Source organism: Channa argus, chromosome 9, assembly GCF_033026475.1.
Source record: "Channa argus isolate prfri chromosome 9, Channa argus male v1.0, whole genome shotgun sequence".
Lineage (NCBI taxonomy): Eukaryota > Metazoa > Chordata > Actinopteri > Anabantiformes > Channidae > Channa > Channa argus.
This window is the reverse complement of record NC_090205.1, coordinates 20438958-20456317: the sequence shown is the minus strand read 5'-3', so window position 1 is coordinate 20456317 and position 17360 is coordinate 20438958. Positions and strand designations below refer to the sequence as shown.

General features: G+C 38.7%; 3 protein-coding genes across 7 annotated transcripts; all 3 read right to left on the bottom strand.

Annotated features, from left to right (window-relative positions):
- Window positions 1–1235: 1235 nt before the first annotated feature.
- Window positions 1236–4556, bottom strand: nepro (nucleolus and neural progenitor protein). 2 transcript variants are annotated; one of them, XM_067517163.1, is made up of 9 exons: window positions 4425–4551; window positions 4075–4229; window positions 3807–3895; window positions 3399–3527; window positions 3133–3210; window positions 2676–2977; window positions 2357–2415; window positions 2020–2237; window positions 1236–1928 (listed from the first exon to the last, which is right to left on the bottom strand). In XM_067517163.1, exons 1-9 carry the CDS (start codon window positions 4507–4509, stop codon window positions 1592–1594), a joined length of 1452 nt encoding a protein of 483 aa, XP_067373264.1. In that variant the 5' UTR covers window positions 4510–4551; the 3' UTR covers window positions 1236–1591. The 2 variants fall into 2 exon arrangements, with proteins under 2 accessions (XP_067373264.1, XP_067373265.1); XM_067517164.1 differs by lacking the exon at window positions 4075–4229 and having other exon boundaries at window positions 4425–4556.
- A 1035-nt stretch (window positions 4557–5591) lies between these two features.
- On the bottom strand, window positions 5592–8311 carry tex30 (testis expressed 30). 3 transcript variants are annotated; one of them, XM_067517265.1, is made up of 5 exons: window positions 8203–8311; window positions 7695–7931; window positions 7545–7596; window positions 6255–6469; window positions 5592–5821 (listed from the first exon to the last, which is right to left on the bottom strand). In XM_067517265.1, the coding sequence occupies exons 1-5, from the start codon at window positions 8218–8220 to the stop codon at window positions 5651–5653; spliced, it is 693 nt and encodes a 230-aa protein (XP_067373366.1). In that variant the 5' UTR covers window positions 8221–8311; the 3' UTR covers window positions 5592–5650. The 3 variants fall into 3 exon arrangements, with proteins under 3 accessions (XP_067373366.1, XP_067373367.1, XP_067373365.1); XM_067517266.1 differs by lacking the exon at window positions 8203–8311 and having other exon boundaries at window positions 6248–6469; window positions 7695–8196; XM_067517264.1 differs by lacking the exon at window positions 8203–8311 and having other exon boundaries at window positions 7695–8196.
- A 733-nt stretch (window positions 8312–9044) lies between these two features.
- poglut2 (protein O-glucosyltransferase 2) lies at window positions 9045–16795 on the bottom strand. Of its 2 annotated transcripts, none has more exons than XM_067516821.1 (10): window positions 16329–16795; window positions 15517–15722; window positions 15185–15390; window positions 14588–14665; window positions 14243–14415; window positions 12853–13090; window positions 12076–12285; window positions 11815–11904; window positions 9947–10051; window positions 9045–9143 (listed from the first exon to the last, which is right to left on the bottom strand). In XM_067516821.1, exons 1-10 carry the CDS (start codon window positions 16520–16522, stop codon window positions 9126–9128), a joined length of 1518 nt encoding a protein of 505 aa, XP_067372922.1. In that variant the 5' UTR covers window positions 16523–16795; the 3' UTR covers window positions 9045–9125. The 2 variants fall into 2 exon arrangements, with proteins under 2 accessions (XP_067372922.1, XP_067372923.1); XM_067516822.1 differs by having other exon boundaries at window positions 12139–12285.
- Between the last annotated feature and the right edge of the window lie 565 nt (window positions 16796–17360).

Sequence of the window (17360 nt, the reverse complement as noted above, 5' to 3'; positions counted from 1 at the left end):
CTTACACCATCCTGCCAGAACCCTCCCATTGTATGAGGACTCAAGACAAACACCTTGATGGCTGGGCGGGGTGGGATTCAATCCTGCTTCCTTTTGCCTCGCAACCTGATGCTATGAGCTACCAGGAATCTGCAGACTCATATGCACAAATAAATCTGGTGGTCAAAACATCAAGCTCAGTAAAGAGGAAAATTTGCACTTTTGTATTTGTGAAGATGAGTGTCTTCTTTGCCAAAGGAGGATAGGATGGTGGGCAGAAAAAAGTGGCAACAAAACCCTTAAGCTCTGAGTTTGTTGAGCCCCTATTCCTGAGCAGTCACGGTCTTTACAGAGTGGCAAACACCTGCATGGTTTCACTGTGGTGGCACTTGTGTGTGCACAACTCTTAGACATCAAGAACCAACTGCTGAGGCCAAAAAAGAGGAAAACAAAAATCCAATCCAAAAAAGACTGACACCTCTATAGCTTTATGATGCCATTTCATATTCTCAGAGAATAATTAGCAGTTTGGTATTGATTAAAGCATTAATTATTCACTCTCCTACAAACAAAATGCAAATTTCCTCCAAAATCTTGCTTCATCTCAAAAGCCCTTCACAGATTTATAAGATGGCTTTAATTAACTCGACAATTTACAATTGGTTAATGTGCAGCAATGCATGGCTCATCATGGCACATTTTATTTCCTTGAGCAATAGAAATAGTAGGCTAATAAAGTGCTGTCTTCACAGGGCAAAGCAAAATGTACATATAACAACTCTAATGAACCTATTTTAGCTCTTGTGCAGAAGAAGTCGAAGGAGCTAAAGCCTTATTCAAAGTTTAGTGTACTATTAATGTACACCTTCAGTCTAAAGGCGAAATACAAATATCAAACTTAATTTTGGCTACTTTGTCACCTTGTTAAATCTTTTTAAGACACAGTTTGTCTCTATGGACCACTTCATCAGCTTTTGTGCAGAAATGTAGGTTATACAGTATATGAACATGGAGGATGTGCATTTTTATTAAAACATAACTTCTGTACTTGTAACCTACACATTGTGAAAATAAGAATCACCTTTGTAGCACATGGGTTTAGTGTGAAGATTTCAAGCAAAACTGATTTAATTCAAATTTATTAAAGCAGACATGTTTAAAAAAATACTATATTTAAATTCTAGTGAGGGCTATTAAGGCACATACAAGAAACAGATTAAAAGATCATACTGTCAGATGAGCAGATGTTTTCAAACTAAAATGCCTGAATATGAGTTATCAGTTAACTGCACACCTGAACGAAACCCAAATTTAACCCAGGCAACATTCAAGTGATACGCAAGGGTTTAATAATATGGCTAAATGGTTTGATCACAGAATTGACTATTCTGCTACCAGAACCCAAACTGCAGTTCCATTTTCATAATGACTTTCAGGATTCACAAAGATACCAATACAATTCTACTAGTTTGTTTTTCAGTCAGTACTGTGCTGCTTTGTTAGGTGAAGTGTTCTAACTCAATTCATGGCTTTTTCTTTTAAAATGTGCCGTTATGCACACTCAGATCAGTTGCACAGTTATTTGCTGCCTTAGATGAATCTAATTCCGCCTTCACAAACCTAAAGAAGAAAATATATCATCTATATCATCATGCCTGTCACATTCAGTGGTGTTAGAGGATGCCTCATATGAAGTCCTTCTGTGACCATCCCCCAACAGTCCAGATGTTGACAACTTTGTCCTCTTCTGTTGTTCCTTTTGGGATTTCTTTTTTACACCGGTTTTGATTCTGGAATACCTAAAATTTCCCTTAAGTGACTGAAAACGAGCTCTTAGGCAAGTAGTTCTCCTCAATGCAATAGAGGAACGACAGGTTCTAGGCACTGATCCTTGAGGAGATGAAGCCCAGCAAGCTTCCTGCCTGAAGGTCTGCAACTTACCATGAACACTGAGAAAATTACAAAAGTGCACAGTTAGTCTCAGAACATTAAGGTAAATACACACAACTCAACAAATCTGTATGGTAGTATTGCCCTTACTTGTATCCTGCTTCCTCTAGAGATTTCATCTTCTGGCACTTTAAACGCAGGAAGTTTAGGAGACGTTTTTCCTTTTTCATCCCCTCAGATCTGCACCATAGGATCATCTGATTTAGATGGGTTGCCATCTCTTTGAAAGTAGTTGCATTTCGCAGTTGTTTCTTGAACTCATTTTTCTTCTTGTATGTCCTGTGAGGTTCCTGTGGGATGACAGTCCCCTTGGGTGCCAAAATAATCAGAAAAATAGAAGTATTAGGCAACAAAACTTGGTTACTAAATATTATGTAAGTAATGGAATAAATATTTCATAACTGTCTCATCTGATTTGCTCAAATACCTCTGTGAAGTTCCCGAAAACTTCAAGAAATGGCTTCATATCAGCGTCACGGACTATGTCTGGAAAAAAGTAAAACTTTCAAGCAAAAACAATATTTCACAAAAGTAAGACATTTGTTTCTTGACTCATACCAATGCCAGTTCATTTTACATCAAGGGGTCAAAGTAAGGCTCATTGAGGACATGTGTTTGAGTCACTGCTTTACATTTTCAAATTAAATTCATCTAAAGTATATTAATAAGTGGTGTGATTGTATCATACAGCAGGGCAGCAAGTGTCATTTGGCACAGTTTCACCTAAATACTATAGACTTCCACACCTCTTTTAATAGCAACACCCAGGTCTTCCTTAGCCTTCCTTGCCTGTCCCTTCTTCTTGACTTTAACAGAAGAGATCTTGGTCCCTTGTTGACTTTCCTTGGGGTCTTTCACCTGGGAATCAAGCTTACGTTGTCTGATCAGATGAAATGCGTCAGAGGGAACCAAGAACTGAGCCATATCTGCCGGCAGGCTGAAGTCTGTGAGGAAGGGCATGGGCTTTGCATGGGCTACATCTCTGAGCAACTCCAGGAGCTGCTGGTACAGAGTGGACAAGCTGAACAAAATGCCACGGAAAATCACCCTAATGTAGCACAAAAACAGGTGGGTTTAGACCATGGAAGCCATTTATGAACAAACAACAAATTATATTATTTCAAAACCAACAGATACAGTTACGTTGAACGACTTAAGTTCTAATTCCACAAATGATTGTCACAATGATGTAAACACACTCACCATAGACGACTGAGCATGCTGGTTATCACCATATTCAAGATAACAAACTCCTCCCATTTCATCTGCTGCTTTGTGAGTCTGAATTAAAATGTATGTTAAGGTCAAACCCATGAGGTTCCATCAAGGTGGCGAGGTGCCTCAAACCTAACCTTAGCAAAGAGATCAACATCTGCACAAACAGGATATTTTCAGAGATTTCTATCACCTGACTCATCAGGAATATTGATGCATGTATATTATAACAGTGCCACATCTGGAAAAGATACATAAAAGCCTTGTTGCAGCGACTCAATGTGCAGCTCATCAGCTGGGCGGCTCCCAGCACTTTGAGACACAGCCACTCCAGCATGGGTTGACTGGGAACATCACCCTCACCACACCTGATGCTCAGTCCTCTAAAAAATATGTATATATTTGGCAGTTTTTTCCCTTTTGTGGTAGGCAGACTCAATGTTAATTCAATGTTGCAACAAAAAAAAGGTAAACAATTCCAACAGGGGTGAACATTTAGATTTTGACTGAATTTGACTCCTTGGGGTGTTTTACCCCACCTTTGTTATTGTAAGGAAAACTTTCACATGGCAGCAGAATCAAGCTTTGCCAGTGATGACTTACAAACCAATACACTGAACTCATAGGACAAAAGCAAGACATCTCACTAAACAAATACTCACCTCTGAATCCTATTGGGACACAGATCATTGAGGTCCTGAAGAGCAATATCGAGGTTCATGTTCTTCAGACGGTTTATACATTGTTCAACCTGTGAGAAATGATGAAACATATAACAAAGACAGGAAATTTTGAAATTTTTAATTTGCTGGGTGAATTAGATAACTATGGGGATCTGGTCTAATTTGACACTGCCTCTAAGTAATAGTTTACCGCAAGTTAAATCCTAAATTAATAGCATCCTTTAGTGGCTTTATCCAGAGCTCTCACCTGCTGTAAGCCCTTAAAAGTCTTGTTTCCTGTGTAGCTGTTATTTAGGATGTAAAGCAGTTCATAGAGAACTCGTATCTCCGTTTGCAGGATCTCACTCTGAATCAGCTTAAGGACCTTCTCGTTTTCCACCAACACGGCTTTTACACGTGCACCTGCAAAACAGCGACAACATCCGAACTTCGTCATTTCACCATCTCACAGACGTATAGGAGTATATGAAGGTGGATCCATGCCCTTCACGTGCGTTGCCAGCAACATACATGCAACATTATTGGCGCTCAGTTTTACGCCACATGTCACGTAGCAAAGTGAGATGTAGTGCTTTTAGCATCTGAACTGTGTCGTACCTGTTTTTGAGCTGAACTGTGTTCGAACACTGGAAACGGCGCTTGGGAACGGGATGTTTACTTTGTTCCACGGTTCTCCTGCCATGCTTTTCTCCAAGAAGAAAAAAAAAAACAGGCGGAAGTCAGCCAGCCAATTGTATTCGACTACGCAGAAACGTCAGAGGTCATGTTAAAGGGGACAGCAGCCACATTCTGTAATGACGTTCTACATATCAATATTAACATTTCTCCAAAAGTATATTCTTTATAATGGTAAGCAAAGATATCCACAATCACATTTTTACTCGTAGTAATGTACATTTACATTACATTTAACATTTCTAAAAAAACCTTAAAAAGTGTAAGTGGACCTTTTAACGTTTAATAGCACTACTATAAATACACTACAGATCTCCGTGATTCACTTCTTTTTAGTCAAAAAGAACATTTCAGATTTACTGTTGCAAGTCATAGAGAGAGTCTTAGAGAAATGATTTGCTGTTAGATGCCTGCCTAGGCTACGATAATGGCTTTTGTAACTAAAACACCTACAGTAGCTGTAAGCAGTGGTGGATGAAGTACACAAAAACTGTAGTAAAGTAAAAGTGCTGATAAGTAAACAATAATGTACTCTAGTAATAAAGTAAGCACCTGCTGACATTTTTACTTAAGTAAAAGTAAGTAATTACATAATTTATATTTTACTTAAAGTATTAGAATCCCTAGTTCAATGAAGCTGCTCTAGTGATTCCTTTTTTCTAAAAAAAAATGGAAAAAAATGGAATGTGTAAATAAACATGATTCTAACATGTAACGCAACTTTGATTAGATATGTCGCAGAGTAAAAATGATAGATATTTGCCCTCAGATGTGTTGGAGTTATAGTCAAAGTAGTCAGAATTAAATCTACTTAAGTACAGATACATGAATAATGTACAGTAATAAAGTACTTGTACTTTACTTTCCACCACTGGCTGTAAGAAACTCTAATGCAATTAACATTTTTACAGGAGGCACTTTAATCTTACAATAACGTGTGTAGTTTCATCTTACCGCTGCTGACTTGGCTCAAAGTGATAAAATGAGCTGTACATGCTCTACAGAGGCAGGATTCCAATGAGCTTCAAAATGAAACTAGCTTTAAATGTCTCAATTAACTTTCTGAAGTAATGAAGACATCACAATATGTCACATTTTGCATTCTACATTTTTTATTCAAGAAAATCAAAACAAAGACATCAATAACATCAATGAATATTTGGCCTTTGTTTACTCATCCATGTAATGACTTGTGAGTTCACTTCATCCAGCACAGAATCTTCTGACCTCCCCTTCACTGTAAGGCCATGGCTGCCTCCTTGAATCCAGAAAACCTCAACTTGAGCTTTCAGTTTTTTTATCGTTTCATCAAAGTGACCCTAAGCAAAGACAAGACGTATCACTTGTCATTGTTTTATCACATATATAAGTATATATATATATGTGTGTATATAGATACATACCCACACACAAATAAAACAAGTAATAATGAAAATTATTAGACATCCTTTTATCCATCCATTATCTGTAACTACAGACAGACAACCATTCACACCTACCTGCAATTTACAGTCACTAATTAACCTAACATGCATGTCTTTGGACTGTGGAAGGAAACTGGAGTACCCGCAGGCAACCCACACAAGCATGGAGTAATGCAAACACAGAAAGGCCGCAGCTGGATGGTGGATTGTAACGGGGACCCTCTAGCTGTGAGGCAGCAGTGATAACCACTGCACCTCCATGCTGCTCCTTTACACACATACGTAGTGTTTTTAAATATAAAAGGAAAATCCTATAACCACCTCTCACCCTATCACACATGTTGTCCTCAGTGCCTGATACGAACAGTACCGACATGTGTTTAGGCAGCCCCCTGAGATCTTCGCTGCGCTGCCGATAGGCATGCGTTTGTCCTGGTGGGTGCAGAGGAAAAGACAGGCAGATGACACCCTCTGGTGAATCCTCCGTTTCGTCACTCAGCTGCCTGGCAAGAGCTGCAGCAGCACGGCATCCCATCGACCTACCTGTGGACAGGTCACGCAGAGCCAAGAAATGCCACTCAGTGTTGACAGAATTGTATTTTGTATGTTGTTATAATTTATGAGCTAATGCTAGTGGTATTTTTTAATAAAAACAGCATCCTGGGGGGCCTCGGGGCTCAGTGGTATTGGGTTGGGACGCAGAAGGCCGTGGGCTTGAATCCCACCCATTCCAGTCCTGAGCCCGGGTAAAATGGGATGGTTCTGGCAGGAAGGGAATCCGCTGTAAAAACTACTGCCAAATCAATGTGCGGAACACATTTTACTGTGGCGACCCCTGAAGGGACAAGCCAAAAGCTGTCGATCTTTGAATAAAAACATCATCCTAAAACTTGGAAATGCTGCATTGTTTTTGCATCAGTCATACAGCGCATCCAGAAAGTTTTCCCAGCACTTAACTTCTTCCACGTTTTGTTATGTGGGTGCCTTTTACAGGCTTATTCTAAAATGAATCCAAATCAAATATTTTCTACAAAATTCTACAAACAATGCCCCATAATGACAATGTGAAAGAAAATTGTTTGAAATGAATTCAAAGTTAAAAAATTAAACAATTCATCGTCTTATTTTGTTGAAGCACCTTTATCACCAATTACAGCTTCAAGTCTTTTGGAGTAAGATGCTACAAGCTTGGCACCTATTCTGGGGCAGTTTCTCCCATTCTTCTTTGCAGCACATCTCAAGCTCCATCAGGTTGGATGGGGCATAATTTGGACTTCATGGTTTGGTTTGGGCTCTGACATTAACTGTTAACTCTTGGACATTATACAGACAGGTGTATGCTTTTCCAAATCATTCTCATGAATACTTATGTACATGTAATTTGTTTTTTGCTTTTTTATTAAATTTGCAAAGATTTCAAGCAAACCTCTTTCACGTTGTCATTATGGGGTATTGAATTTAATCCATTTGGAAAAAGTTAAGCGCTGGGAATAGTTTCTGGATGCACTGAATATGAATAAACTTGATAATGATGCAGTTATTTTATGTAATACAAAGGCATGCACACACTGAAACCCCTCTCGGGCCTGCAGTGTGTATTTTATTTGTAGATACATACCTCCAACATATATGTGCTCTACTGTAAATTTCGGTAGTGATTTCAAGTAGTCCTAGGAAGAAAGCGCAGGGTATCAGCTTCCTGATACCAAATCATACTTACATTACCAAGCTGGAACTTGTCTGTCTTTGCATAAATGAGAACTCTTACCCACACAGCATGGTAAGCCTTCACTCTATATCCCAGGTTTAAACCTTTGCAAGTGAAGCGGAGACACAGGAAACCATTTGATGCCAGAGCATGAGCCAAAGAAACCAGATGTTTGAAGTTCATGTCTCCACCAGCACCATGGGTGAGGATGACAGCTGTGCCAGCATCTTGTACTGAGGCAGGGACACACATGACAGCGTCGATGAATTTGCTCTCAAACGGCACCTTTACTGTGTCCTGGAACATCACAGAGAAGCCAGTGAGCACCATGTGTACAGGCCCACTTCGCTCATAAGTCCCCTTCTGGGCGACAATTAAAATCGATGTGCAGCAATGATTTAACAGCTTTACATCGCCGGGTTTATTTCGCCCGTAAAAATGAGTTTTGATTTGTGTTCCCCGAAACAGCAGATAGATTCTTGCCCTCTATCATTAATATTAGACTAACTTTTTAGGTGCCAACTTGTTAATTCTTATAATATAGTTACCGTTGCTGATACATATTTACCTCACAAAACTTGTCCATCGCTAGATGAGTCTTAACATTGCATCGTGATTACAAACGAGCGACGTCTAGCGTTCAGGAGGAGCTATTACACAAACACTAAACCTCTGCGCGGAATCAATCACCGGTGATCGGCGCGCAGTGCATGTTAGTTAAGTTTCTGCTCGTCTTGATCCCAGTTTACTCTGACGTCACGCATACGTAGGCAATTGTAAATCCATGACGTTAAAAGGCGGCATAGCATTAACATTTAATCGAACCAGACTCGTTACATTTTAGATATCCATTCAATTAAACATATCCATAATCACATTATTACTATTAAAACTGATTTATAAATATCTGCAACTTCAATTTTAAATTCGGATATCCAAAATAAAACACATATCCATCAACAGTGACGTTGTTGCTATCATAACCCGTATTTGTAGATATCTAAAATTGCATTTTGACTAGTCATAATACGAAGTGTGATCCGATGTCTGTATTAACATTTTTACTAGTCACATTGTATTTTGGATATTTAAAATTACATAATGGATATCTGGATTTTATTTTGTATATTTGAAATTACCATTATGATAGTAGCAATTGCATTGTACAAATTTAAATAGGCCTTTTTCTTGTAAGAATTTTATTGTAGATATCTAGAATGTTAGTGTAGTGATTCGATCCCTGGTCGAAGTGTCTCTGGGCAAGACTTACCCCTAACAGCCCATTCCCATCTCCATTAACATTTTACATACATTTCAACCATAAGTCGAATATCCGTAACTTTTTTATGAGTAGTGTATATTTAGCTTTTACAGTTCGTGTGAGAGTGTTATACAAAAAAATCATTCACATACAAAAAGAAATAGATTTATTTTAAACATGGGATATTGATACAGTATGAAGGATGGCTCTGTATGTGCATGACAGACCAATCAAAGTTCATCGTTTGCCTGAAAAACAAACAAAAGATTTGTGTTAAGATGAGACGTAGTGCTATGAGTAAAAAATATTCCAGCTTTCAAAACAAATTCTCTATCATTGCAATATTATTAGTCTTTCAGATGTAGTGAAACCTTTCACCCAGCAGAGGGAGACGCACTCCATAGAGTGGTATGTTGTTTTTGTTTAAAACTAAAAATAAGGCAGTATAACCATTGGTACCACCTTACAGATCTCATGTATAAACAATAAAACAACTGTAGGTTCAATTTCGTTTAGCTGCTTCCAGACGTGTAACATACTGTGCTTAAAAGAAAAATGTACACAAATTGTTCACAGAACCAACTTTACCAAGCCAGATAATGGCATTTATTTATGTGCAATTGTATTGGAACAGATTGATAATTTCAACTTGTTTACTAGCCAAGTAAACAGTAACTGAATGAGTAAACAGTCTAAAAAAACGTGTGCATTTAATTAAAAACACATCATTGTAGATTAGAGGAATTGAAGTTGAATATGTCTTCCTGACCTTTTTGCTACACTGATGTTTATATCATCTGGTAAATAACGTGGAGCATGTACTTAATCAGCAAGGATGCTCAAGTTGTACTAAATTTGCACTGAACAGTTTAATGGACATCGTTTAACCTGTTGGATTATTCATGGATGTTCATCTCAACCGCAAACAACAGCTTTTGACATCAGTGGTCTAGACTCTGCTGCTGTTCTCCTGGTTACTGGTGTATCCTCGTAATCCAAGGTGAGGTGAAAAGTTTCTTTGATGCAAGGGAAACGTTTTGGTGATCCTTACCCTTGTCCTCTGGCAGGAACATGGAAACAGGTCATCAGTGGGCTGCTCTACAAGCTCCATGCCTTTACGAACAGTGGGCTCAGTGACCTGAAGTTTGGCATACTTCTGCAACAGTGGACATATAGAAAGAGAGAGAAATGACAGCCAGGTAGTGCATCCTGACAACTATGCTGTGAAAACACATTTCTAAAGAATGTGAAAACATTTTATCCACAATAACGAATAATACAGTACCGATTAAGTAGACTGGGCCAGACCAGTGTGACTGTCTCATTAGGTAGTTGGGAAATACAACCCCAATTCCAAAAAGTTGGGAATAAGTGTAAAAGGTGAATAAAAACAAAGCAATGATTTGCAAATCTCATCAACCCATATTTTTTCACAATAGAACATAAACAACATATCAAATGTTGAAATTGAGAAATTTTAGAATTTCATGGAAAATATTAGCTCATTTTGAATTTAATGGCAGCAACACATCTCAAAAAAAGTTGGAAGAGGGGGATGTTTAGCATTGTGTAGCATCATCTCTTCTTTTAACTACTGTCCGTAAAAGTCTGGGAAATGAGAAGAGCAGTTTTAGTTTAGGAGAAGAATGTTGTCCCATTCTTGTCTGATGCAGGATTTTGTCTGCTCAACAGTGCTGGGTCTTTGTTGTTGGATTTCTTTTTTTTCTATCTGTGAAAGGTCTGGACTGCAGGCAGACCAGTTCACATCCGGAATACTTCTTCTGTGAAGCCATGCTGTTGTGATGGATGCAGTATGTGGTTTAGCACTGTCTTGCTTACATATACAAGGTCTTCACTGAAAGAGATGTTGTCTAGACAGGAGCTTATGTTGCTCCTAAACTTTACTTTACTTTGTACTTCGATGCTGCCTTTCCAGACGTGTTAGCTGCCCACACCGCAGGCATTAATGCACCCCCATACCGTCAGAGATGCAGACTTTTGAACTGTACGCAGATAACAAGCTGGATGGTCCCTCTGCTCTTTAGTCTGGAGGATAAAGTGTCCATGATTTCCAAAAACAATTTTAAATTTTGATGCATGTGATCACAGAGCAGTTTTCCATTTTGCCTCAGACCATTTTAAAGGAGCTGTGGCCCAGTGAACATTGCAGTGTTTCTGGACCGTGTTCACAAATAGCTTCTTTGCATTATACAGCTTTAACTTACATTTGTGGATTGCACAGTGAAGTGTGTTTACAGACAGTAATTTCTGGAAGTGTTCCTGAGCCCATGCAGTGATGTCCAGTAGAGAATGATGCCTATTTAATACAGTGCTGCCTGAGGGCCCAAAGATAACACACATCTAGTCTTGATGTTTGGACTTGTCCCTTGTGCACAGAGATTCCTCCTGATTCTCTGAATCTTTTGATGATATTATATACTGTAGATACTGAGATCTTCAAAATTGTTCCACAATTTTGTGGCACAGTTTATCAAAGATTGGTGAACCTCTGCCCATCTTTACAATCGAAAGGCTCTGCCTCTCTGAAATGCATCTTTTATAGCCACTCATGTCACTGACCTGTTGCCATTTAACCTAATTATTTGTCAAATGCTGCTTCATTTGTTTGTGATTTTGTTGCCCCTCTTCTTTTTGAGATGTGTTGCTGCCATCAAATTCAAAAGGAGTTAATATTTTCAATGAAATAGTAAAATATCTCAGTTCCAACATCTGGTATGTTGTCTGGTAATATTGGTTGATGCAAATCATTGCATTCTGTTTTTATTTACATTTTCACATGTTCCCAACTTCTTTGGAATTGGGGTTGTACTTCATTCCAGTACTGTTGATGCTAACTTTAGTTGCACCTTGACTTTTTTAATATTCCAAATATTATGCTGCAACTGTAAAAAATATTACCTGGAAAAGTTTGTAGTAATAGCAAAATATGTTGTCTCCCATAAGATGATTGCGGGCAAACTGCTGACCTGCCAGTGCAATTTTTTTGGCCTGAAACATAGCAAGAATTATAGCAGCTTTTAATTATTTTCTTTTTAAGTAAAATATTTACTCCATACTCCAACGTTATATCTGTTTACTCTTAAAGAAGCCAGTAAAAATTTACATATGTTCCACTATATTGTGTGTAATGTAAAATTTCCACATCATCATCATCATAACCTCTTCATCATGGTCACGAGCCCACTGAACCTTCTCCAGCAGGTCTCCAAGGTCAGCTCTTACTGGAATGTAGTGCTCCCACGGTCGTAGCTCATTGTAGAAGTGCTCATAGTAGGCAGAATCCTGCTTTAAGACCACACTGTCTCCTGCCAGCAGGTAAGGCAGTCGATACGCTGCCACAGTGCCGTCAACGTTTATTTGGTACTTATACTGATGATGGTCAAGGAAAAGAAATACGAATGAACAGACTTTTTCATAATGAGTGTTAGTCCTAAAAGCCAAGCATTTTTAACAAATTAAATACATGTAAAATGTGAATTTAAAATACACTCGTATGAACATTATATCTTACATAGAGATAAATTCAACAGTTTATATTCTTCAGCAGACACAAAGCTAAGGAACATGCGTATCCCACTGGAAGAGTTTTCTGGGAACCAGTATTCCAAGGCCTTGGAGCATTATTGTAATGCATCATGTCAAGAGAAAACAGTTTGAGCCTTTAGCCTGTTATATGCTTCACATTCCTCAGTAGTCACCCCATGTAGTCTTATGTAGCTTTGCGTATATTCGGTACACTCAGCTTGTCTGAGGGTATCTGCTGGAAATGCTTTCTTATGACTAAGAAACAATCAGCTCAAAGCTGCAAAGATAAGTACTAATTCTTATTACGTGTGATAGAACTGGCAAATGTTTAAACATTAGTTACTGAATAATTTATTTTAAAAGGTTATAATCTAAATATCCCTTAATGGAAAATTTGAAAGGGGAACTTACCTTGAAAAAGTCAAAAAAAGAGACATGTTTGACCAGAGGCCCATACAGGTTCTCATCATGTTTGAAGAAAAAGAAGTTGGTAAAAGCAGCATCGATGATATGGGGGTGAGCCCTCGACAACTTGACCAGATCCAGTCGTTCTTGACGACTGTCCCTTCCCCTCCAGAAGGCTGTGTCATTCTTCTCTGACCATGGTGGCCCTGTGTTTGCCTGAACTGACATCATATCCAGGCTGACTCTGTGCAACACAGGGGGACAATTCACTGAATAGGCAACAGCTCTACAAGCATCTTCCCCTTCCCTGTGCAAGTAGTTTGAACATTATTTAGTGCTACCCCCTTAGGGCAGAACACAGTCAAAACAGAAGCAGATCCTGGGACACAGGGTTCAGGTTGCAGCTGCATAATGAAAAGGCCTATTGTAAATTGCATTCACTTTACCCATGTAAATGGCTGACCTCATACTGTCAGATTAACCCCAGCACTTATAAATGAAGTTTTTATTTTTTAGCTTGATGAACAAACATTGCTTTGTGTTTATGAAGGAAAAAAAACCTTCATCGACTGCTTCGTTATGACTGTAAATAAAACAGTTTGTAATGCAGAGATCAACATTTGCATTTAAAAGGCTCAATCTTGCAATCTACTTGCAGGCTTTACACAAATCATTTCATTTTGGATAAAGTAAAAATTTATACAAAAAAAGAGAGGAGAGATGAGAAATAATGAGCATCCTGTCTGGTTTAATTTCAGTCCCATTTTTCTGTCAGTGCTGTGACAGTGTCAAGACACAGGTTATATGCACAGAGCTGCTCATCCCCTGCTTATGCCATCAGCTAAAGAAAGCAGGGCACAATTTGAAATGTCTATGACAATTAAACTGTCAGCCATCTCAAATCGTAACAGCTATATTTAACTTTACACCTAGGTACACATAGATGCTTTTATCCAAAGCAACTTATAAGTGACAAAGCAAGTAGAAGAGCCAAGTCAGGGAGAAGATGTTGAAAACAAAGTGCTATAAGAAGAAATAGTTTGTTATCGTGGGAAGCAACAACCACTTTACTGATGCTGAAATATTTATTGTCTTTTTTTAAAGTCATGACGTTGAGTTACTATTAGAATCCACTATAACTGTCATCAACCAAAGCTGACTACAGTGCCATTGTTCCATGTAGGAGCAAGCTCCTTTTGGATCCATCCTTCCAGCCTCAGCCAGAGTAGAGTATAATTTTAAGGGTGATCAACTATGTTTCAGCTTACTGTAATTATAGAGATGGAGGGAGAGATTTTTTTTTTTTGCAGCAGCAGCAGCAACAACTCATCAGAATTTCACTGAATGAGAATGAATGAAATGGTGAAGTTATGGTGTTTTAGATAAAGAAACTTGCCTTCCCATGGTCTCAAGTACAGACTCTGTCAGGTCATAAGTGGGCATGACAATATCTCTGGTATTGTTGGAACCACACCAGGAAAAGATCGGATGAATCTTCTCAGTGGGTTTCCTCTTCTCCAATGGCCAGTCACCCAGGTTAACAAAAAACTCCATATCAGGGAGTTTGACCTTTTCACAGAATGCCACAGAGAGGGAAAATGGACAATGGTCTTAATTAGGTAGAAGAAAATACTGTCACACAATTAGGAAAGTGATGACTAATACTTGTTGTAAAAGCTGTGTAAAGATTATACAAGTTAAAATACATAAGTGTTACACCAGTATATTAAAAAGAGGTTACCTTCCTAGTGAATGACAGGAGGATGGCATCCATAAAGATTCTAAAACCTACATGTTCCCCAAATGTTTTTACATAGACCTAGAGAAGGAAAATAAAAAACTACAGTATCAAACTAAAAACATAACAAGAGCTAACAATTAATAACAATAACAACTCAAACAACTTAAGTTTGTGGAACAAGGTTTTGCATTTGAAGTTGTCATGCAAGGTGACAAAACTAATATTAAAATTACAATGGAACTCAATGGATATAAATTGGCAACTGACAAAATTACTGGATGTTTCCAAGTAATACAAACGCTGTGTAAATGGAGTTTTTTTTAAATCTATTGCACTAAATTGGACAACTACAGTTGTGTCCACAGACTGTATATTTGAACACCTGGCTGCACTGCTCCTATAGTGTCTGGCTTTCCAGACGAGCCCATTGACTATTCAGGGAGATTATGATTTTTTCAGGGCACCTCACTGTCAATTCCAATCTTGACATAATGCATCCGCATTTTGAGACACTTACAGTGACAAATATTTCAATAATTTTTTTTTTTTACTGCATGTGTTGTCTATCTTGTTTGCAAGGTAATGGATTTGATGTACCTTGTTATCTTTGATTGTATAATGGCAGAGACTCTGCCGCTGTCCAAAGCGTTGTGGAATCTCATGAGCAATACGATCTGGGTCGACACTAGGGAATAGGGATAAGTCCCTGTCTATCTGAGGGAAGGACTGAGGACAGTGCATGTGAGCCTCCCATACAGAACCACTGGGCTGGGGACAGTCACAGCCCTCATGGCGGACGGGGCCTGTCGACGAAACAAATGCAAAAATTTAATGAATATCTTTGTCAAGAAATCATCAGTACCCAGATCCAGAAAAGTGAAAATCTCATTATTAAATCTAACTAGTAGGCATCCTGCCCCGTGATCTACCTTTGAGAATAAAAGGTGACTTTGCAACATGCTTGTTCCTGAGCAGAACATGGATGTGAAGGTCTGTGTAAGTGGCATACATTCTGTAGCGAACCAGGAATGAGCCATCTTGACGATCCAGGACCTGGATCCAAATCCTGGTGAACTGCTCCACTGGAGACACAATCTTCACTTCAAAGCTCTTCTCACCAGGGGATTGTGTTAAACTGAAAGGACAGAATATGGAGAAGAAAAATACTGGCATGCTGGCACACGTGTGTCATACCGTGATACATAATACATATAGGGGTAACACAAAATGAGTTATTTTAATCTAAAAATAAATAAATAACTATTCTTTGTATTGGGAATGCTGTGTCTGTACCAGATTGTAGATTTCAATAATTTTCTTTATGCAGTTGTCATGAATTGACCTGAGAACTGTATCTATCCTCAAACCCAAAGCGGTGTGTTGAGCGAAGTAAACATGCACAGCAGAGCTTTTTGTTAACATGTAAAAAGGGTCTGAGCTTTCTCCACTTTTGTTTGCTCTATTATTATTGACTATTTTAACATTTCAACTTTTACGCTACACCAGTGTAGCTGGTGCTTTACGACGGTCCTTTGTTTGTACTCATACAGTCTTAAGGACTTAAGAAAAACTAGTACTGCTGTTTTGTACTTTACTCCGTACATTATATTTGAGAAGTGCATTTGATTTCTTGATGGGAAAAGCAGACTTGGAATTTTGGTGGGATGTGTACATCCGTTGATTAAATTAATTAGCAGCTTTGCCAAACTTTGCCAAAAGCGGCTATGATAACGTTACTTACTTTTTCCCCGAGTTGTCCACTGCCTGAATGTAGAAATATCGAGCTGGAAGGACAATGTTCGTCTCCAGTCCAGGTCCCCACACTAAAGTCTGTGCAGCACTGGGTACTGAGCCCGCCTGAGCCCCGGGGACTTCATGTCGGAACACATTCAGACAGCAGAGCAGTGACAGACAGGAAAATAACCGAGGAGCCATGACCGTCCAGCGACTTTCCTTCACCCGTACAGTTGTTACTCTTCTTCCCTTACAGGCCCACTACCAAATTTGCCATTGTTGCTTTAAAAATGTCCAAAGTCCAACCACGTTAGTTTGTGCTTTTCCCATTGGTAATAACACTGTTTAACGGTGGCACAACTAGTCACTTCTACCTAACTCACATAAAGTACCATTTTGTTATTTCAATGCTCACTGAGCCTCCGTGAGCTACATCCAAATTCTCCTACAGTTCGGGAAGCTGCCCGCTTAATGAATAGGGAGTGGGAAAAAAAAAGAAAGAAAAAAAACGCGCATGCAGCGATCTGATTGGCCGCCGCTCCACCAAACCTGGATTTGATTGGCTTAATGAACCAGGGACTCGGAAGGAAAATCAGGAAAAAGCATGGAAATCCGGAATTGTTGGAAGACATGTCCTGGTGAATTTGATGCTGATGCCTCGGGAATTGATTGGGATTGAAGATTTGGCTTATTTATTCGAGGTTTATTCAGTGGTTACAGTCTGGAATTTGGAAACGTATGCATATCTTCATTAATGTAAATTTGGGAAGACTGTCACAACATTCCCCTTCTTACTATATTACAAGCTTTCTTGATGGTGGGGGTAGTATTCGTAGCATACAACACTGAAAGGCTAATATTACAATTTACACTAGTAATGATAACAGTTAAAATATACTGCACTTTCAAACTTGCTTTATGTAAAAAAAGCTTCAGCTTTTTGACACTGGATTGCAAGGTTACTGATGTAGAGGTACATAAAGAAGAAGCCCCCGCACATTATGTTTCACTTTTGTGAATGCATATATTTTTGATTAGT